General features: G+C 34.2%; 1 protein-coding gene across 4 annotated transcripts in view; it reads right to left on the bottom strand.

The window, feature by feature from the left end:
* Nucleotides 1–326: 326 nt before the first annotated feature.
* LOC106050480 (sorting nexin-25-like) overlaps nt 327–23,880 on the bottom strand; it is a 36,445-nt gene continuing 12,891 nt past the window's right edge. For 3 of the 4 annotated variants that reach the window (XM_056037126.1, XM_056037125.1, XM_056037124.1), the window contains exons 6-24: nt 23,353–23,539; nt 22,214–22,287; nt 21,623–21,699; nt 21,202–21,312; nt 19,425–19,516; nt 18,401–18,440; nt 17,747–17,866; nt 16,472–16,622; nt 15,663–15,832; nt 14,638–14,778; nt 14,281–14,445; nt 12,892–13,002; nt 11,237–11,370; nt 11,066–11,131; nt 10,040–10,186; nt 6,737–6,918; nt 5,612–5,712; nt 5,076–5,203; nt 327–3,571 (exon numbers count right to left, since the gene is read on the bottom strand). In XM_056037126.1, coding sequence (XP_055893101.1) covers nt 3,526–3,571; nt 5,076–5,203; nt 5,612–5,712; nt 6,737–6,918; nt 10,040–10,186; nt 11,066–11,131; nt 11,237–11,370; nt 12,892–13,002; nt 14,281–14,445; nt 14,638–14,778; nt 15,663–15,832; nt 16,472–16,622; nt 17,747–17,866; nt 18,401–18,440; nt 19,425–19,516; nt 21,202–21,312; nt 21,623–21,699; nt 22,214–22,287; nt 23,353–23,539 — 2,243 coding nt within the window. In that variant the 3' untranslated portion in view covers nt 327–3,525. Of the gene's footprint in view, nt 3,572–5,075; nt 5,204–5,611; nt 5,713–6,736; nt 6,919–10,039; nt 10,187–11,065; nt 11,132–11,236; nt 11,371–12,891; nt 13,003–14,280; nt 14,446–14,637; nt 14,779–15,662; nt 15,833–16,471; nt 16,623–17,746; nt 17,867–18,400; nt 18,441–19,424; nt 19,517–21,201; nt 21,313–21,622; nt 21,700–22,213; nt 22,288–23,352; nt 23,540–23,880 lie in introns of those variants that run through there. The other variant, XR_008779165.1, reaches the window with a different exon arrangement.

Genomic DNA, 23,880 nt, shown 5'->3' on the forward strand with positions numbered 1-23,880 from the left:
TCAAATCTCTAAGCTCTTTCATTTCAAGCACAAACTAATTTTTATTTTAAAGTTGGCAACAGTGATTTATCAAAAGTGTCCTTGACATTGTTGTAAAATCTCTTCCAATCTTCTGTTTATTTTCTTGTTTTTCATTAGGTTATTTATATCTTTCTCCCCCCCCCCCCCCCAAATATTTCTTTATACCACTTTCATTTCTTTAACTATGAGAATATTTTATTTCCTAATAAAAACTAAATGTTTTTAAAAACAAAGAAAGAAAAACTGAGTTTCAAATTATATCCCCAAACAAATCTCAAGAGTTGGAGAGAGTACAAACACTGATGTGATCATTTTGCTTTTATTGGAGAGTAATTACAAAAGGCAGATATAGTTACAGTATAGCCATGGACAGAGCCTCATTCAGAACAAACATTCTACAGGACTTGAAACTCGTGTATAATCTCTGACATGGTTTAGATTGAGCTTTGTCTAGCTTGTAACATCCCGAGAGCTACTTGCATGGAAGGAATCTGGACTACAGTGATGGCTGTCGAGACTTGATTCACATCCATACAATGTGATGGTATACTGACTGTCATTCAATGACTAGCTGCCCAAAGTGCGGGGGCGGGAGGGAGGGGGAGTGATGGATCAACAGTACTGGTACAACAATGGAGGGGGGGGGGGGGGGGAGGGGAGTCAAAGGGACATAATCACAAGAACAAAATGGACATAATTAATATTTACATCTTAAGTGTAAAGAAAAAAAAAGTAATGAAATAATTAGCAATGTCGAATTATTACAAAGTTTAACTTAGTAGGAAGAGAAATGAAATAATGTTAAATTATAATAACTCACTATTAAAGCAAATTTGTAGCCACACAATGTTAGGCACTGACATATAATTTAAATGTTCACTTTGTGTAAGCTCTATTGTTCTAGTTTCAAAAACAGCCATATCCTGTTAACTGAACAACCAGCATATTAAAAATCCAGTTCATTGGACCAAATAATTATTAGGACAAAAAACAATCACTTCCTAATGTTGTCTGATACACTGAATTTGTACATCTTCTAAAATCATCATCTTTCCTAGATTCATCTGAAGGAATTACCTCTTAAATAATGATAATTTATATACAACTGGAAAGTCAACTTAAAATGTACAGCATCTATTGGATCAAGCTTTGTAAGATTAAAATAAAAAATATCAACTTACAAAAAAAAATATCAATAAGACAAATAATGTTTACACTCTGCTAAAAGTGATTTTACCTAAAAGCTGAACATGTTCCTAAAGGAAACAAAATTTACAATAATAAAAATAATGAATGACTAGGGGACAAATAAAATGAGTCCACATTTTGAAACTAAATATTTACAACACTCCATTGTCAAGTGTTTATCATGATACTGAACACAAAAGCTGCTCATTACAATTAAAACCAAAAAAAATGTCCATATTGTCAATTATCACAGTGCTAAGAATTCATTGTTACTTAGAGACAAATAGTATTGTCCCTAGTTCATAACATGATTGGAATTCATCTTTTTTTTTTTTTGCTTTTATGGTGTACCCAACAAAAGGAAAGTAACTTGTACATACAACAAAGGGAAGTAATAAATACAATTTGTTAAGTAATGATCCAATGTTTTCGATGTTAAACTATAAAAACACCAGTGAGGTATGTTTATGAAACAACATGTTCATGATTCAGCATCAAAACACACACACACATCTGGTCCTTTTTTTACCAGACAACAAAATACACATACACACAAGACAGCACACACCTGAAGTGTTTATGCACAAATGCAAAAAAGTTCAGAAGAGCTAGACTACTAATAATTAAAATATTCTATTTCTCAGTCTAGCTCCATATATGGGAGGATAACTACAAAATCAAATCAGTGCAGACGTCAGCACAATAAAAAAAAAAAAAGTAAAATTAAAAAGGCTGATCTGATTTTGTTTGGTTTACAGTAAGAAGAAATGATTTAATGTTTATTTAAAAAAACAATATTTTTTTATTTCGCTTGAATGAAGTAACAAATTGTAATGGTGCATAGGTTATAGTCTGGTCTTAAAGTAAAATTTCAGTTATAACTTTATACTGCTCAATGGCATTAATAAACTATAGAAATCCGATTTGAATCTGACTTAAAATAGTTTTTTTTTTTTTTAGATATATTTTTTTCACTATCTTAAAACTAAATAAAATGTCATTTATAAAATCATTTTTACCTCCATTGGCTGACTTCTGTATGGCATAAAACAAAAAGGGTTTGAAACAAAGATACACAGAAATACAAAATGTCAATCTAATGAACCAAAAATAAACCGAAATACAAAATGTCAATCTAATGAATGAAAAATAAACTGAAATACAAAATGTCAATCTAATGAACCTAAAATAAACTGCAATACAAAATGTCAATCTAATCTGTCTATATGGATTGAAAGTTTTGTAGAGACTAGAATCCTGACTCAAAGCAAAACAAAAAAAGCTTTGAAATGAATCACTAAGAATAGAATAAAATTGCATCAGATTATCTAGGTTTAATGTAGCATCCAATTTAAACATAGATGTGAATTGTAAAAACCCAGATTATAAAGATTCAAAGAGAAAACGTAAATAAATAAACCGAATGAAGAGAATACAGGGAATCAAAACCAACTAGCAGTAAACATCAAAGTCAATCTTTGTCCTACAAGCCATTTATATCCCACATACATTATAGCAAGTCAATTTATATCCCACATACATTACAACAAGTCAATCTATATCCCCACATAAATTAAAACAAGTCAATCTATATCCCACATACATAAGTCAATCTATGTCCCACATACATTATAGCAAGTCAATTTATATCCCACATACAACATAACTATAAAGCATTACACTACACCATCAATTCAGGACCCAGTATTATGCATTACATCTTTTATGTATACACACACCATTTGGACTAGCGACCACAATAATAGCATATGTATTCATATTTACAAAAACTCAAAAAGTTTCAACAAAAAATGTCATCCATTTAATCTTAGACTTGGCTATTGCACTTGGTTAGAAATGGAACAGTTAAAGCTTCAGAAACATTATTAAACATACAGAATACACATCATAAAAAGCAAGTGTACAGCTACCCTGCTATAAACAAAAAAAAATTAATACTGACAGTAAGTTCAGGCTTGAGCTAATGTGTTATCTAGAATGTATAGCATATTTAACATTTTTGGTAACCCACATTAATTGTTGACCTTAATCAAAATGTTATCCTCAAATCTTAAACATGAACATTACAGATTGTACTGAGGTGATCACCCTCATACAGTCATAAATTGCTGTTGCCACTTAGTCTAAATTTACATTATTATATCAAAAGAGTCAGCTGTTTAGTCTAAATTTACATTATTATATCACAAGAGTCAGCTGTTTAGTCTAAATTTACATTATTATATCACAAGAGTCAGCTAACCGCCACCTTAAGGGAAGGTAAAACAAAAATAGTTTCAAACCCTCCTGTGCCACTTACTTTTGCCTTGTGAAAAAATGTTTGGTGGCCTGCACTAAAGACCTGAGAGAATATGTTTAGGTAGATGAAAATGAATTTGTGATTGAAGGAAATCGTAACAATTTAGATTAATTATGTTAGGTCAAAGTTTTCATTTTCAGACCTTGCGATTCATAGGGAAGATGATGTCAAAGTCCACCATTAATGAGGGTGTCATTTAACCAACACAACAGCCAACCGCCTTTACTTATCCCAAACAATGTCAAGTACCCATTAGAGCTGGGTGGTGTTGAGAATGTGTTTATGTGTATGTGTTTGTTATTAGTATGTAGAGTTATTCCCCTTGGTATGAAAGTTCAGATGACAGTGTTGTGTGTAACCTCTGTACAGTGTGAGTGTGATATTAAAGAGTATGATGTACCCAGCATCTAGTGTTAGCCTCGCTTATTGAGTTCAGCGTTCTATAGGGAAGTATTAAGTTTATAAGTGTATTATTTAGACTAACAGGTGGACTCAGAGGTGTACTTAGGATTCCGAAATTAAAAATCCCAGTCTTCACCAGGATTCGGACCCAGTACACCTCGGTTCGGAAGCCAAATGCTTTACCACTCAGCCACCAGGCTTCCTGGGTAATGTTTGGTGGCAATTATTTTACAGCTGAAAGAATACATTTGATGGGATGAAAATTAGGTGAGAACTAAATGAATTTATAACATTTTATATTTAAAAAAATAAATGTTTGGTGGCCAGCATTAAGACCTGAGGAAACATGTTAAAATGGATGAAAACAATTTTGCAAATTGAAGGAAATTATAACACGATATAAAAAGACGAGAAGGAACATTGTTTTGTTGATGGACGTTGGGTGTGAAACAAATTAATTTACAACACTTTAGATTAAAAAAAAGGTTTCGTGTTTGGTATTAACGACCTGAGGAACATGGATGAATATTAAGTGAAATCTTAATGAAATAGCAGCACTTCAGATAGCTTTGATTAAAAGCAGTAACACTCTAGTTAAAAATCTCAAGTTTACGCTTACTAATATTTATTCTATTATTCATTTAATATTAATTTATAATTTGTGATGATTTTTTTCAAAGTGATTCATGACAAAATAAAGAAAACAGGTGGATTGAAATGTGTCAACATGACCCGGGTGATTCAGAATTGTAGATGAAGGTTATCAGTCTTTCCCAGAAAGTGTGTCTATACAAAGTCCCACTAACAAGGAGAGCAGTCCAAATAACATTATCATTACGCAGAGATGTACCAACAGAGACGGCTAAGTTCCACTAGGTTTACAAGCACTTAGGGTTTAACATGTTTACAGAAACAGAAAGTATGCATCAGAGTTTGTCAATCATGTCTAGTCATGGATACCTACATAGCAGAATCTACTTTCTCTGATACCTACATAGCAGAATCTACTTTCTTTGATACCTACATAGCAGAATCTACTTTCTCTGATACCTACATAGCAGAATCTACTTTCTCTGATACCTACATAGCAGAATCTACTTTCTCTGATACCTACATAGCAGAATCTACTTTCTCTGATACCTACATAGCAGAATCTACTTTCTCTGGTTTAACCACAGGCTCCTCTTGACTTGCTGAATTTTGTCTCAAGATTTGTTCTTTGGTTTTCTTCAGTTCAGGCAGAAGTTCTAGAAGAAATATCTCCAACAGATTCTGACAACAGACAGAGTAAACATTAATCTAGTTATTAATAGAATTAATAAATAGAATCATGTTGCATACAAGACAGCACATTCCTCACTAATCCAAGGCATGACAGCAAATAAAATTACACTGCCAGAGGCAGTTCTGTTTATATTAAGTTCTCAACTAAAAAATGGAAATCTATTGGGAAGATTACAATTCTAACCATCAAAGCCAGAACTAATTAATGCTTATTGGTACAATTGCCTCAGTCAATTTTTTGGGACTGAAATATTTTGAATTTCCCTACTGTTTATTGTAATTGTTTCCCTTGTTTATAGTAATTTTTTCCCCCAATGTTTGTGGTATTTTTAACAAGTTTATATAAATCAGAGAATAGTGGATATGGAAATTAATTGTGAACATAACAATACTTACATACAATAAATGTTTATTCAGATTCTTGTGCTGCAATACTTCAAAGATTTTGATCATTCCTCTGCGTCCATTCTCTTCTCCAAGTAAAGTTTTCAAAGGATCTGTAATAGAAAGACTTAAGTCATAGTCTTTGATTTGTTTACTTAGAGAATGACAATGATGACAAACTTGAATTATGATGTTTGAAATACTTGAGAGTGCAAGTCAACACTCTGGCTGGCAAAAGAAAGAACTCCCCAATACTGTGAATGGATGAAAACTGAGCTGTCTCACAGTCAAAAGTTCGTCATGGTAAATTGTAGAACAAAGAAAGTGTTGTCCAACGACAAGCTGGCTGGACAACACAAAAGAATGGACTGGCCTCTTTCTTAATACCCTGCTAAGAATAACTTTTGACCAGAAAGAGTGGAAGGATTTGGTTGTGCAAACTGTCACAGCAACCATATGACCAAACTATCACAGCACCCCTATGACCAACTGTCACAGCATCCATATGACCAACTGTCACAGCACCCCTATGATGAATGTTAAGGAACATTATTGTATTGAGACTAGGAGGCATGGTGGCTGAGTGGTAAAGCGCTTAGCTTCCGAGCCAGATGGTCCTGGATTCAAATCCTGGCGAAGACTGGGATTTTGAATTTCAGGATCTTTAAGGCACCTCTAAGTCCACCCAGCTCTAATGGGTACCTGACATTAGTTGGGGAAATGTAAAGATGGTTGGTCATTTTGCTGGCCACATGACACCCTCATGAACCGTGGGCCACACAGAAACAGAAGGCCTTTACATCATCACAAAGTCTGACAGGGGAAGTTTACTTTTTTAATACTATTGAGACTATTGTTTGTAATGATAGACTGTAAAGAAGCATATTGAGATAACATTAAAATTTGTTCTACTTTCTAATTAATGAAGCAGAAACAAAAGTTGGAGTTAATTTTGTGAGAAAACAAAAATCAAAGAAATGGATTAAGTGAGTAATATTGAGAAATAGATGGACAATTTCACTCTTCCTTCTTTTTGCCCTGATTAAAATCACTGCAAAACAGAGCAAAGTTAGAGATGATAGGTTAGCACATCATAGTTTGATATCTGGGCAGTTGGCTAGTCAAACTAGATATTACCTGGCATATTTTCTAGCAATTTAGCTTTGGCTTGAAGGCGGTCATCAAGTTTCTGCTGTTCTGACCTGGGCTGGGCTGGACTGGGTGGCTGACCATCAGGCCACATGCTGTCTTTAAAGAGTTGAATGTAGTAGATCAACATTTGCTCGCTGACCAGTTGGTCCACTGTTTCTTTCAATTGTCTACACAACAGCAAAGAGGAAGGCAATGATTTATTAGCTCAATGTCTACAGATCATAATAATAATAATAATAATAATAATAATAATCATAATCATAATAATCATAATAATAATAATAATCATAATAATAATAATAATCATCATCATAATAATCATAATAATAATAATAATAATCATAATAATCATAATCATAATAATAATAATCATAATAATAACATTCCGAGGAACATTCTCGTTGCCTGCCAGAGGGTGGTACTGCTGCAGACCTGCCACATCCCCAGAAAATTTCTCAGTGGAAACTGATAAAGGGACTACGATGATTTTTTTTCCCTTTAACGAAAACTCGACCCTGGCAGCGCCAGAGAATGAATACTCGTTCGTTTCTAAAAAATAATAATAATAATAATAAGGCTTGTCTAAGAGGCTGAAGATTAATTAGGAATGCAGCATTTCCAGTGGCTAAGCAGCTTTACCTGTGGCCTACATATTTTTACACATCCAGCGCAGGCATAACCATTGCCATTTGTGGGCAAGTTATATCAAATACTGTGTTGGCTCCAGCCTGCGTGAAACTTTGTGATTGTTTAATGTAACTGCAGGGGAAAAAAAAGCTCTTCCACTATGTACATAACATAAAGAAGCATAAACAAATCGTTGTAATAAAGTACTGGTTCATCAAAATGATTAAAGGTATTAGCTTTTGCATGCTTAACATCCACATCGTTCAAAAACATAGATAAATGCCCAGGCTTTCATCTCATTTCTATGAGAGGAATTAAGATTTTACAGTCTCTTCATGACTGAAGGAGGCCATACTATTTATTATTATCACTGCCTGGTATGGCAATCTGAGCATTAAAAATAGGAATAAACTTTATAGAATCCTCAATGCTGCTGGCAAAATCATAAGCAAAAAACAAACCCCATTTGGGCAGTTGTTTGAGACAAACATCTATAAAAAAGCTAACAAGATCCTCGAAATAAAGAATCACCCTTTGTGTCAGGATTTTGTGATTTTACCATCACAAAAGAGATACAAGACACCGATAGCAAAGACAAACAGACACAAACACTCTTTTGTTCCCCTGGCAATCAAATCATTAAATAAGAACAATCTGGTATAAACTTTGTCACATGTAAATTATGACTCAGTCTGGTGTGAATGTACACTTTGGTTTCTTATAGTCATAATGTTTTTTGTTTGGTGTAATGCACAAATTGTAAGACAAATTTCCTTACGGATAATAAAGATTATTATTAGTATTATTATAAAGAGAATTGTTATGATGCTGTGATGTTCAATATTCTGTTGACAAGAAAATTGTTTCCATTGTCTACAGATACTTGTGTATTAGTGCAAATATCTGTAGGCAAGGAAATGACTTAACATATTCATTACTCTTAATGTAGAGATATGCTGTCACAGTCTCGGTTGACATTGCCTGTTATATGTTCACCTCGGGTTAAGAGGGTGAAAAGACACGTGAAACTCCTGATGTAGAAACAGGAACTAGAATGACTAAATTGACTTTGAGTTCAAGTCAGTCAAGTAGTATCTTTTGGTCCGGTACGGACAGTAATGTATATAAATAGTTCGTCCATCGTGGTTCGATTATGACCACTTTGTCATCCAGGGGGCTGAGGGCTTTGCACTGGGGTTTTGTGCCTCCTCATGTGGCTGGTGAGACCTATGTGAGCCCGGAATGTTCGGCCGCACACTGGGCAGGTTATCCCAGCTGGAGCTAGTGTCGTTTGCCTTGCTTTTCTTTTCTGGCGTTTTTCTTCTGCCAGCGTTGTTCTTTTTTCCTCAGCAACCTGTGCGCCAGTTTTCACAGCGCGACGCCATGATGCTCTGTCATGTGCCTCTGTCTCCCAGGTGCCTGGGTCTATGCTGAACACCAGTAATGACTTAGAGAGTCAAGTAGTAATTTTGAGTTAAGAAGTATCTTTTGGGCAGTCGAAGCCAGTGGTCACTTGAGACATGTATTTCTAGTAGTTATTATCCTGTACTTTTATTATTATTATTAAGTATTTGTTACCCCCTTTAACAGGCAATGTCAACCGAGACTGTGACAATATGTCATTTTTTGTTAATGGAAGGCATTTTAAGAAATTAATCGACCCCAAATTTGTATTGAGTAAAATGTTTATTATTTTTGTATTGTGTTTCTCCAGCCTCTAAAAGCAATCCTTAGTGTGCTAGAGTCCAATATCTTTTGTGCACACGCGAATGTAGAAGGCTCTCAGCAAACACAACTCAGTTTGAATTTTTAAATTCCTGGCCTCCCCATGTGTTTAGATTTGCGATCAATAAAGTAGCCGAATAGTTTCGACAACTAACTCTACCCATACATCACATGGCTCCGGCCAAACTTTGACTGCTGCTGGGACAAAAAGGAAACCATATCTCATATTCTTTTTAATTCCCACGCTAGATATTCAGGATAACATTATCTAAGGCCGAGGTTAAGACAATTCCTTCTTCTTCTTCTTCATCGTTCTCATTGTTATGTTGGAGTGTTCATATGACTAGACCAATACATGAGATGAACTGCGCAGTGGTTTCCAAATCATATAGTTTTCTTTCTATTGGGGTGATTTGGGGCCAATGTCTTATACGGGCCTCTTGGTAGAGAGAGCAGTTTTGGAGGACGTGGTCGGCATTTTCTGGTGATACTCCACATGGGCAGATTTCACTGGTTCCAATTTTGAGCTTCCGGAACATGTGTTGTCGCATTCTGTTGTGTCCGGTCCTGAGTCGAAAGATTAGACGTTGGCCTTGTCGGGATAGCTTATAGTAAGCGTCGTCTTTCTTGTGATTTGGATGGGAGCTCGTCCATTTCTCATTTATTTTATCTACAATTAATTTCTTCATTTCTTCTGGATAGGGTGCAGAGTTTACTTGTGAGTTTGTTCTCCCACAAGACAATTCCTAAATTATTGAATTTTCTTTGGTCTAAAATATATGTTCACCCTACTTGAAAATGTTTAGACCGTTGAAAAGATATAAGTAATGTATTTCTGTGAAAATTTAGGTATAAAACATTGTGAATAATAAATGCTTTCAATCATACAAATGACTACAATTCTTATATCCGTACACTCTGCGTCTAAACTTGTACCTGTCCATTGAGCGTCCAAACGTCAACTCCACAAAATTCATCAGAGTTTTACGAAACCACCGAAACAGACCATGTAATTCAAAGACTTCTTCCACCAGCCTGTAGAGGGGTTTCACTATAGAGTCTGTGCTTCTGTCTTTCTCTGAGCTGACCATTTATGTGGAGGATCAAAGTTAAATTGTTTAGGACAATGTTAATATAAGATACAGTTTGGTGTAATGCACAAATTGTAAGACAAATTTCCTTACGGATAATAAAGATTATTATTATTATTATTAATTGAAATGACAAACTATAATACTAGGCTAAATTAGATATTTAATAAACCTAGAACTTGGACATCTCTGAATATTCGAAAGTAAAAAGGTTAAGTTCCCCTTTCAGATGTTGTGATCTAAATATAATGTAATTATGAGTGAGTCTGGTGTGAATGTACACTTTGGTTTCTTATAGTTATAATATTTTTTGTTTGGTGTAATGCACAAATTGTAAGACAAATTTCCTTACGGATAATAAAGATTATTATTAGTATTATTATAAAGAGAATTGTTATGATGCTGTGATGTTCAATATTCTGTTATGGGGTCAGCACAATGACCAACTGCATTTACTTTCAGCAGCTCAGGAAAAGTATTTATCTAAATTTGGTGGATACAGAGACATCCTAAAATTTCGGAAATTCAGAATCACAGCTAGAATTCTAGACCCCTTCTTCTTCTCATTTTTATGTTGGAGCATTCAGATGACTAGACCAATGTATGAGATGAACTGCGCAGTGGTTTCCAGATCAGGGAGCTCTCCATATAGCTTTCTTTCTATTGGGGTGTTTTGAGGCTAGTGTCTTGTACGGGCCTCTTGGTAAAGAGAGCAGTTTTAAAATTTGGTGGATGCATCCTAAAATTTCTGAAATTCAGAATCCCAGTACAGAATTCTAGACCCCTTAATTTAGAGACCAAGCGCTTCCCCTCTCAGCCACATGACATGATCTAATTTAATTCTGTTTCTTATATCTAAAAATAGAATTACCCATCATCCCCACTGAACATAAACTCTTCCTCTGTCTCTTGGGCCTCTGATCTAATGCTCGGCAAACTGAAACAAATAGAGACAAGAACAGCAGCTATAGATTTGTAGCGGAAAAAATAGCACAAAATGTAAAATATTTAATTTCATTACCTCAATTTTTATAACTTTTACCTTTTCAAGAAGGAGGGTAAAGAAAATTTACTCTTTTTCTCCGAGGCTGTAGACTGATAAACAAACTCTGGAGTTGGCGACAGAAAGGCATACAGGCTTTCATTGTGCACAAGTTTATCATCTTTCAAGACAGTCTCACAGAGAGAAGAAAAATACAAAATACATTGTACTAGAGTTTTCAGGGATAAAAAATGTGTCTAAATTGAGTGACAGTTTCTAATATTAAAACATTTTGTAGCAAAACATTTACCAAAGAATATGAATTCCTTTTTAACAAATAAAAAATGTTCCCACTGGAGAGGTTTATATGAAGCCCTTGGATGATATTTGGGGACTTTTTTAGTTCATGGACTAAGGGTTTGGAACTCCCTCCCCATCGATTTCAGACAGACAACATGCTTCACTACATTCAAGAAGAACATTAACACCTATGCCGTTCAAAACTTTTTGTTGTACTTAATAATAACAATACCATGTTACATTCAAAGCCTTATTTCACTGAATGACAAACAACTACACACATAGTAGAGTTCACAACACGGACTATGAAATACGGTCAGTACACAGGCTAACAAAAGTAAACAAACACTAAGGGGCGACAATCCGAGTAAGCACATTCACGACACATTAGTTGTCATTTTAGCTCTCGTGTTTATGTTTGTAATGTTATCACAGCGCCTTGAGCCTACATCATGTTTGTTAACAGCGCTCTATAAATTAAATAGTTATGATTATATAGATGGTACTGAGACAATGATTGTGGACTAAATGACTAGATCAGGATGACTTCAATGAGAGGAAATGGGGAATTAATTAAGGCCAAATAAAGGCAAGTCCAGACCAAGGCATGAACCATGGATTTTTTTATTCAGCCTAGCAGCAATATCAGAGGTCAAGGTAAACACTGAACATGACTATTCCCTCCCAAAAAATATCTCCCTAATTTGTATATAAAACCAGGAGGCCCTCCCTGCAGGACAGAAAGGGATGGAATTGGGAAAGGTTTCAACCCAGAATCACTGTGGTGAAAATCCATACCACTCGACCAAGCATCTATTCTAAAAGTTTTACTAGCATAATACATAGATCTAAATTCTAATTATGGATACGGTAATTATTTTTCAAAGATTTTTCCATTTCTAGAATTTATACCGTGCTGTTTTTGTTTTTTAATTTTATTTTGCTAACTCAGCAGCACGATGACGAACTGGTCATGTATTATCATGCCATGTAAAACAAACAGGAGTCCATATAATTTAAAATTATATAAATGTGAACTGAGTTTATTAATCACTGAACTGACAGTGCAGTCTTCCCTCTGTCTTGTTTCTCAGAGATAACTAAGTATTGGTCGCTCTTCTTTTTATTGTAGAGTAAATTAACTCTATCTTTTTATTGTAGAGTAAATTAACTCTATCTTTTTATTGTAGAATAAATTAACTCTTTCTTTTTATTGTAGAGTAAATTAACTCTTTCTTTTTACTGTAAACAGCTTAACTCTTCTTTTTATTATATAGCAGCTTAGCTCTTTTTTTTGTATTTCTACTTAATTCTTTTTCATTATTTATAACTTGTGGAAGCTTTTTTTTAAAATATCAACTTCAAGACATTTTTTGTCTGCTTCCACTACCAAACTGAGTTAGTTAGAAACTTACAGATAAATAGTCATCCAGCATTGTTGTAGCCCTGGTTAGGAAAGCTTTGTCCAATGTTTTAAACAAGATGCCACTGGAGGGTAACTCTTTCTTTTGGAGCAAGCTGCTAATCTAAAGAAAAACAAAAAAAAAAATGCTTTGTTTTTGGCTAATTGGCAATCTTTGGGCCATGTCATTATTGTTATTATAGCTTTCATATAGCGCTACTTTCATGCTTATAGCATGCTCAGAGCGCTTTGGTCCAATCTCATTTGTGGACCAGTGGGGGTATCTAGGAGTTGGTTTTCCGTGCTGCCTTTAGGCGCTCAGTAAACACAACTCTGCCCGAGTCGGGTGTCGAACCTCGAGCCCCCTTCTAGGTAGCCAAGACAAGCCAAGTTCAAGCGCACTTAGCCTCTCGACCACGCTTCCCACCAGTTCATACCAAACTAGATTTTTTTTTAAAATTCCCCTATCAGACATTGCAATGACGATGAATGTTCAATGGTGGATGTCACATGACCAGCACATCAACCACCTTAATTTTCCCCAACTTAAGTCAGGTACCCATGAAAGTTGTGCGGCCTAAAAGATTTTCTAATAAATCTTAAGTTCAACTCATGACCCTTTGTTGCAGAAGCCATGGACTCTACAACTCAGACAAGATAGCTACTTATACACTCTGAAATGGTCATCGAAATCTAAGAAATATATTTTTTTACTGTCTAGCAAAATTTAATTCTGAATGTCCCATATGAATCTTCTTTTTCAGAGTAACCATCAATATTGAGAACAATTAAGGAATGATTGAGTTAGTACTTTTAATTAACCTGATAATATAAACTAATTATTGCTCTGCATCAGATCAAAACAGGGCTGATGGTAAAAGATCTAGTTATTTTACCCTCTTCAAGGTTCCAGTTGAGAAATATAAGTATTGGTAAATAAACAATGAAGATAGTAAGGCATTGTCATAAACTATGAAGATTATAGAAGAGTACATTATTTCATGTCAGTCATAATAGGGACAAAAAAAAAAGATAAATTAACTACATATGCAGTCTAACTTAATAGTTTTTCTTCAGAACCAAATTAGTAAAAGGTCTAAAAGTTATGGAGGCACAGTGGCTGAGCGATAAAGCACTTGGCTTATGAACCGGGGTCGCGGGTTCAAAACCTGGTGAAGACTGGAATTTTTAATTTCGAGATCTTTGGGTGCCTCTGAGTCCACCCAGCTCTAATGGGTACCTGACATTAGTTGGGGAAAAGTTAAGGTGGTTGGTCATTGTGCTGGCCACATGACACCCTCATAAACTGTAGGCCACAAAAACAGATGATCTTAACATCATCTGCCCTATGGACCACAAGGTCTGAAAGGGGAACTTTACTTTTAATAAAAGTTATACTTACCAGTGACAGTTTCTCATGGAGAGTGTAGAAATCCTCCAAAGTTCTAGAGATTGCCCAACCTTCTGAGGAAGTGCTGATTAAATGTGGGCTATCCTCATCTTCACTAGACAAGGACACTAAGATAACAAACTGGGGAGTCTTGCGATCTTCTTCTGTTGTTATGATCTAAACAAAGACATTTGAGTTTAAGTATTTTATAATTTGGACATTGTAAATGTTATTATCTAAACAAATACATGAGATTTTCTTTAAGTGGTATAGTAATCTGGACATTAAACAGCTTAGTATCATTAAGGGGTATATATAAAATAACGATAACTTATTGTAAAAATGACTAATTTGACAAGAAATATTTACAGAGGCATCATAGATATGTGCACTCCAGTGTCCAATGTTGTCTATCCACTTCTGTGTTCTGGCTATGTGTTTCTCTAATGCAAGTTTATCTTCTTTTAGAGTTGCCAACTCTCGCTCCATATCTTCCTGAACTTTCTTCAGCTGTCAAAAATAGAAAAATCAAGAAAGAATCAGAAAACACACCCATAGAATTAAAATGACATTACGACAGGATGACTGCAAATAATGTGATATTTGTTTATAAACTAATGCAATTTGGTAAATGATTTATGTAAATTAAAAACAGTAGCAGACCTTATCTTATGAAATACAGACTTTATTTTAAAAAAAGAAGATGATTAAATTCTACCCAATTTCCTGGGTCAATCTAGTCATGCATGTTAACCAATGACCTAAATTCTGCCAAGTCATTGGTTTTCCTGGCTGACTCAGGCAACCCATTCCATGCTCAAAAACATTAGGGAAGAAGGAGCATTTGTACAAATGGATAAAAAAGCAATAAAATTCTGTCATAGATCTTTTTAAAAATCTATTTTATTAAAGTTCTGGTTCTTTCTTTTTTTTTTTTTTTCTTTTAACAATTCCTGTTTTCTGCTTGCAAATTCTTCATTGGAAATGGTCAGAAACTGTCAAAACCAGAACATGGGTCTCGAAAATGGCTTTAATAATTTTCCTAGAAATGTGATGATGTATATCTTTGGTTAAAGAATTACTAGCTAATTGGTCAAACTGATTGTTTTAGAAATATTAACTTCTAAAATTTAATCTGGTCTAGACAATCTTTAGATTGAACAAACATAGTGGGTATTCCTGCTGTCTTCATTAAAGAGTTAAATAAATAAGCAGATGTCCAGGAGCATTTTGCACTTTACCACTAAGTCACCACGTCATTCTTGTTTTAGAAAACCAACAAATTATTAGCACAAATGGACAAATGAACTAGATGTTATTTTTTTTAATTTTTGTGAAAGCTTCTTTCTTTTAAATCCTGCTAATTGGTTTGATTTAAATATCTATGTATTTACTTTGGATCCACTTTCCAGTTTGTGAGATGACTTCTGTGCACTGAGTGCTCTCATCTTGTTTGTAATCTTACTGTCAATTGCTCTGAGTCTTTGCTGGGCATGGTAGGACTGACCAGCCATTAAACTGTCTTCCATATCTCCAATAGTATCAGACTCTAGGAACAACTCCTCTGAAAGAAATGGACACAGTATATAAGAACCTTAGGAGAAAATACAAAGAAATGTATAAAATATTATCAATTGGTGGGACAGTCCCAAAATACCAGCAGAGTCTGGGGGGCACACGAGTCACGTCCTTAGTGGAAGCCTGCCAGGTCTGAACAAGCTATTGTAGCACAGTACCTGATGGTCTACAGTCTTGTTTCATATCTCACATGGTTCAGGTCAAGTTTTGTCTCACGGTGCCCCCACTGTGGGGAGAAAGAGGAAACCATGTCTCATACTCTTTTTGACTGCTCCAGACTTGCTGATCCCTGCAGCTAAAGGTCTGTGAAGCCACAAGTTCTTGATCTGCATGGTGACTTAAGTGCATTATGCATGCACAACAGCAGGGTTTCTGTCCAGGGCTTTTGCAAGAGAGGATTAGAGCTTCTGAATCCGCAACTGGAGTTGATGATGATCAATAGGTGGATAGGGTCTTTGTTTTAATTTTGTTATAATTTTTTTAAACCAAATTTTATTTTAATAAATAAGACTTAGACTGCTTTATTTATCCTTATGGAAATTTGTTGTGATTACAAAATGCAAATAAAATATTATAATTTTGTTGAATTCAAGTGTTGTACAATTTTAGTGTGAATTTCACCTACCAGACGTGGCAGATTCCTCCTCAGAAGTAAGAGAGTCTGTAACACTGGCAGACAACTGATGGTAAGTCTCACTCACTATGAAGGAAGGGTAGTAGTGTTCTTCCAAGTAGTTCTGTACAATTTTCTGCCCTGACACAAAGGCTTCATGACCCTGGAGAGGAAAATAAAGTTACTCAAAATTCACAAATTCATTTCAAGCAGCTGGAGGACTGCCTGGTCATGTGGTATGCACTCTGGAGTGTTGTCTCATGTCACTTTTCAGGGCTCTCAACAAACACAACTCAGCTCAAGTTAGGATTTGAACTTAAGCCCGCAGGTAGCTAAGCAATTCATGCTACTCGGCCACAGATATATGTTATAAAATCAACGCAAGAAAATATTTTTAAGCAGTAGCTGATAACGTCTAGGTTTCACATGTTCCTTCAGAAATGAAGATTATTACCTCCTAGACCAAAATTATAGCAGGGCAGCAGGAAAGGGGGCAGGTCAGGGTTCAAACCTGAGAGGTTCTTGATGTTCAAGTAAAGGTTTCCCTTTCAAACCTTCAGATCTATGGGGGACATAGCTCATTACACTCATCTGCTCTGTGGCTGATGGTAATAACCATGGCCAGCACCTTGACCAACCCTCTTTACTCTCCCAACATACCTCAGTAGAGTTGGGTGGACTCAGGAGTGTCCTAAAATTCCTAAAGTTCAAAATATAAGTATTTGACAGGTTTCAAAACTCAAGAGCCCTCAATTTGGAGACCAAGCAAGTTAATGCTAAGCCAACATGACCCCCTGCTCATGATAAGCTGTATTCATATAGTTCATTTATAAATAAAATTGTTAGCATAAAAGAAAAGATGTACTATTCAAACCATAATAGTTATTCTCGATGGGAATAATAACAAACCTATCTATTACAAAAGTTTGCTTAAAAATAAGCACTATAATAAAAGGGCACAAAAAAGTAAAGTTTCCCTTTCAGACTATGTGATCTATAGGGCAGATGAGGTAAAGGTCATCTGTTTCTATGGCCCACAGTTAACGAGGGTGTCATGTGGCAAGCATAACGACCTTTACTTTTCCCCAACTAATGTCAGGTACCCTTTAAAACTGGGTGGACTCAGAGGCACCCTAAAGATACCGGGAACAAAAATTGTTATAAACTGTAAAATACTAAATTGAGTAAATAATTTCTTCTTGTCTGTTACAAAGTCTTGAGATGTCCAGAAAACGGCTAACTATTTACAAGACATTATTGGAAAGGACATAAAAAAGGGAAAAATACTTTGTCTCCGCGTAAAAATTCCTCCATTCCTTTGAGAATCGTCTTATCCACTTTGACGAGAGAGGAGCTACTAACTATATACTGCTGGTAGAGATCACTGGCTACTTGGTGACGTTGGTCCTGGAAAATATAGAGTGTTTGTAAGCACTGCAGTTTGAAAAGTAGACTATTAATAGGACACAGACATCACAACATAAAAGTTGGCAATAGTATTACTGCCATTCAACTGTGTTGGTGATTACAAAGTTATAGGGTATAACCATAAATATACATTATTACTACATTGCTTTTTTATAGTCCACCTCTCATGCATAGCAGTGTGCGTTGGTCCAATCTCTTGTGGACCTGTGATGTGAGGGAGTATCCGGGAGAAGGTTTCTGTGCTGCCTTTAGGAGATCAGCAAATACATCTGAATTTGTTGGAATTTGAGCTTTAGCAGTTTAAACCGCTTTGTGTCTTATAGGGAAGCGAGCTCCCTTTACAAGTTTCTTACTACACTAAATGTTTAAAAAAAAAAAAGGATACATGCAGTTGATGATTTCCCTAATCTAATGATAAATAATTATCTTATATACTACAGATCTTAGTTCAAATGAGAAGATGATTATGGCAATAGAGTGCAGGTCTTCCATTAAAAAAAATGTTTTTTTTACCTTTGATGTTCCTTTCAGTTTTTCCACAGCAATCCAGAATCTGTAAAGAGCCAGAGTCATAATTCAATAAGAACAATCAACCATTTCTCAAGTCAGAACAAAACTAAATATGAAAAAGTAAACATGTTTAAGTGAAAACAAAACTAAATATGAAAAAGTAAACGTGTTTAAGTGAAAACAAAACTAAATATGAAAAAGTAAACAAGCTTAAGTGAAAACAAAACTAAATATGAAAAGTAAACATGTTTAAGTGAAAACAAAACTAAACATGAAAAGTAAACATATTTAAGTGAAAACAAAACTAAATATGAAATCTTGTGAATCTTGGATGCTGACTACAGAACTAGAGAGGAATATCCTAGCAATGGCATTGGGAAGCTACAGAAATATCCTAGGTATCACATTCAAAGACCACATCACAAATGAAAAGATTAGAGACAGGATTAGTTCAGACCACATCACAAACGAAAAGATTAGAGACAGGATTAGTTCAGACCACATCAAAATGAAGAGATTAGAGACAGGATTAGTTCAGCGTTCAGAGCCCATGATGATCTGCTAACTACTCTAAACAAACACAAACTGAAACTTTATGGCCAAATCACAATGTCCTCAGGGCTCACAAAAACCTTCCTTCGGGGAACAGTACCAGTAAAAAGAAGAAGCGACACACAGAGAAAGCAACATAAAAGAATGGACGGACATGTCATTGAAAGAGATTCTATCCAAGTCAAAAGACAGAGAGGAATGGAGATGGTAAACAGATGTTGTGTGGTGCCCCAATGGTCCAACAGACTGAGACAGGTGAAAGTGAAACATTAAGTCAGAACAAAATTTTATATAAAAAGTAAACATGTTTAAGTGAAAACAAAAATTAATATTAACAGTAATATAGATATAAGCAATGAAAGAGCTTTACACTACCAAATTAATGGCATATTTGAGTGATCTAGCATGAACAAATTTTATAAATAAATTTGTGTTTTTCAAATGTAAAGGTGAACAATAATAAAAAATGTTTTACCCCAAATAAGACTCAGCACCTTCTTTCTTTAAAAATTTCATAAAATAATCTCTGAATTGTGGCATTTCCATTATGACAGTGAAGGAGAATAACTGAAGAAATAAAAAAAAAAACCCAGTACATATCAAGGCTAAAACATAAATATATTTTTAAAAAAATCAACAAAAAACGAGTGTCTTTTAGCTATTTAAAAAATTTAGTAGCTTTTAGCTATAATCAGGGAGGATTGGAGGGGGGGGGGGGTGAATGCAAAAGTTCTCTTTTTTCTTTTCAAGGAAAAATAATCTGTTGCACCTCCATTGTAGCCATAAATTGATATTTAATTTTTAATCAAGTAATAACTACATTCCTAACAATTCTTTAAAATTTTAATCATTTATTAAGTCAAGTCGCTCGTCATCATTTTCTTAATAGGATTTTTGAAAATGTTTTCATGAAAGGTATCTGCAGCTAGATCAATTTAAAATGTTATCCCATTCTAGTCTCTACTTCTCTATCTAATGTCAGAACTATCCAATTTCTTGAGACATGTACCATCATTCTGATCACATCTTTTGTCTGAACAAAACAGGCCCGCTACAAGAAGTTCAGCATGAGATGTGTTGTTACCTGTCTTTGAACCAAACTGCTAGTAGACAACTAATCAGTTGTTGGCGTAATATATCTTAACTAATAAAACTTAAATAACTTGAATAAATTCCTTTTGTCAACAAAACTAAATAGAACTTGATTTATACTATAGACAAAATCAACTTGTGATCAAATGAAATAACTGTAGTAGACTTCAGTAATAATATTTCTTAACAAAATCTAACTCATTACAATGACACAACCTTTCAGTTTAATTGTTCTGGAGTGGTCTCCACTAAGACTAAGTGACGATAACGCCACCTATGTTGCATAATTCACAACCAATCCCTAACTTCTTCCCACCGTCACTATATAAACACACACACACACACACTCCATAACAAGATGATTTTATGAAACATCATCTGGTAGAGCACTTTTTCATGTAACAGCCCTCTTCTGGAGTGACATTATCATGCACATACAGCTCAATGTTGATCAGAGAAGGGGGCATAACTCTCCTTTTTAAAAGTCTTACCCGCCAATCAAGTTTTTATCATACAATTCAGGAGGAAGTGGTCAGGAAATAATTTAAAGACATTATAGGGCAGTCAATACAATCAAGGCATGTATAAACAATAAAAAATATTAAAAAATTAAAGAAAAAAAACAAAGCTTATAATGAGCATGATTGCTTAATTAGTTTGGATCATTCAAATAATTAAATTTGTAATGTTTCTACAGTCTCATCCTATTTTTCAGGGTTGTGTTCACTAAGGCTTAGACGATGACCTATAAAGGGGACTAATTCAGCTAATACCACCAATTCAGTCAAATTCTTTCATATGTTCAAGATACCAAACAAAATAATTTATTATCAAAAGTTAACTAATTGGTTAATATTTTTTTATTGATTATTTTGTTGTCAGGTAAAAGAATGATTGTGCTAAATTTCAGCTAGATCCGAGATTAGGTGTGGGAGAAATCATGTGTACAAACCAGGAAGAGTTGATATAAGCTTTGTAAAGAAAGAATAGTATGATTAAGAGAATGAAGATTACTGCTTCTTCTGGAAACTCCTTTAGAAAAAGTCCCAATTAGAAATATGGCAAAGAAATAGTTGGCTGTGTATGAAATTATGTTACTGAAGAAATATATATGTTACTCAACATAGATGTGACAAATAACTTTTAAATCTCTCTCCTACCTTTTGACCAGGAAGCTCTTCCTCTTTCACTGAAGAGTTTGGTGAGGCTTCAAATATGGAGCCTCCAAGGGAGATTATGCGTTTTTCACAAAGCTGCTTGGCTACATTTAGCTGAAATACATTTAAAACTAATCTCATTATGACTTTCTATTCACAGTACCAATGACTACTTGTTAAGTCAAGGAAATGTGGCAAATATAGTGAATGTGGTGCAAATGTGGTACATAAAGTAAATGGGGCAATCAATGTAAATGTGGTAAAAATGTAAATATGGTTATTAATGTAAATGGTCTACGAAATGTAAATTGGGTAAGTAATGTAAATAGGGTAAGAATGCAAATGTGAGTGTAACATTGAAACTTGATTGTACATCAATAATAAAAGAATATCTTATGATCTTAAAAAAAACAAAAAAACTTACCTGATTTTTGTAACGTTCAAGATTTCTCGCTTTAAGAAGCTGTCCTTTATTTGTACCTTTTGGGGCCACATCTTTATCTGGTGAATAATATTAAATTCAGTTATTAGAATTATTTATTGGGAAACTACATTGCTAGACTATTGGGAGTTCCCCTTTCAGACCATGCAATCTATAGGGCAGATGATGTTAAGGTCTTCTGTTTCTTTGACCAATGGTTAAAGAGCAGAGTGTCATGTAGCCAGCACAAGGACCAACCGCCTTTACTTTCCCCAACTTAAGCCAATAGAGTTCAGTAGTTCAGCAGTCAAGCCCTTTTTTAACCACTCATACACCAAGCCCCCAGCCTATCGGGAAGTACATCTTTAATGTAGAATAATGGTGAATACTTTTGTTCAACATTTATTAGCTTTTGAGAAAAAACATTTTTTTTTCAATGAATTTCAAAAAAAAATTGCTTGGATTCATAACTGACACACCCTGTTACAAAAAGTTATAATGACATTTAATTTCTATAATAATGTTACTTCAAAAGCTTAAAAATTGTAATCTTAAGTTGTAAAAAACTTCAACACTCCAGCAGGAATGGCTCACCTGTATTGAGACCTTGTTGTTTTTTTAATGCATTGATTGCTGAGGCTTGGAGTATTTCTGAGATAATGTGGTATCTGTTACAAGAACACAAAACAAGAGAGTTCAAGAGTACTGTAGTCTGACACTAATTCATGTATTAAGGACAGCTTAAACCCTATTTTTAAGGAATCTGGACAAAAATGTTGAATTTGTACAAATGATTCTATAATAAAATTCCCTACAATTCTATGTATTTAAAACTATTTAAATATTTTAAATTATATTTTAAAAATATTTTTAAAAGAGCTCATTAATTATGGCAAAAAATTCAAAAGAGCATAGCTTTTATTTTTTAACAGATTTTCATAATTGTATTAATTTTTTATTAATTTATACTAATCTGTTCAGAATTAAAATATGAATAAGAACAATGAAAAGATAAATGATTTACATCAGTCTAAATAATTCAAACCAGAAAAAAATTTGTTTCAATCATGTATTTCAATTTAGGGGGCTTAAGCTGTCCTTAAGCCAAAAGCTTTGAAAATCTTATGACATTTAGTTTTCTGAGAGTTTAAATAAATGTATCTTGGGGAATGAAAGAAACAGAAAATTGTTAGTTAGAAATCCTGTTGGAATGAGTGTCCATTCTTCTTCTACCAGCTTTTTAATTACCATGCATATAATTTAAAACAAAAAGAGAGAAACACTAATAGATAAGAACTTTATACAAGACTTTCTTCTTAACATGTACTTTTACCGGTGTGATTGAATCAAGAATATATCATAATTGCCATCCTTGTTAGTTTAATTTTATTACTTTGGTAAAAATAAAGGATTATTAAGAAATGATCTAAAAAAAAATAATACTTGAAATTAAAAAAAAAGAACTTGATTGATTTACTGCTTAGTTGGGTTTTTAGTCTAAACCAGTTTATTTCCATTTCTTTTGTTATACATCTTGTAGGCTTACAACAATAAATAAAAGTCCAAATTTAGAATGTTTGACTGACTAAAGCTACTTTAAAAGAGCCCAGTTATTCTGTCCCTTCCACTGTCCATGTAAACATCAATAAACATCAATACTATGAAAAGTAGAAATCTATCCTGTGAGAAGTAGACATAAATCCTGTGAGGATTACGGACTACACGATTTTCACCTCATTTGTTTCAAGTCAGTGATTGAATCTGAAGATTTGATCTTCTTTATGAAGCCCTCATACGTGGCTGAGTACATGTATGTTCTCTTTGTGTCTGCGTACAACTTCTCTCTGTACGCCATGTAGTCCAACAATTTCTGATTGATAAAGTCTGGATCACACAGCAGATCAATGGTAGGCTTCAAAACTAGGATGGAACAGAAAGTCAGAAGATTATTCAAATGGGTTTTTAAAGCAGAATGATTTAAGTCAGAAGATTATTAAAATGGGTTCTTAAAGCAGAATTATTTAAGTTAGAAGATTATTCCAATTGGTTTTTAAACCAGGATGATTTAGGTCAAAAGATTATTCTAATGGGTTTTTAAAGCAGAATGATTTAAGTCAAAAAATTATTCCCATGAGTTTTTAAAGCAGAATGATTTAAGCCAGAAGATTATTCCTATGAGTTTTTAAAGCAGGATGATTTAAGTCAGAAGATTATTATTAAGAGCTTTTAAAGCAGGATGAACCAAGTAAAAATGGAAATAA

This window comes from Biomphalaria glabrata, chromosome 8 (genome assembly GCF_947242115.1).
Source record: "Biomphalaria glabrata chromosome 8, xgBioGlab47.1, whole genome shotgun sequence".
Lineage (NCBI taxonomy): Eukaryota > Metazoa > Mollusca > Gastropoda > Planorbidae > Biomphalaria > Biomphalaria glabrata.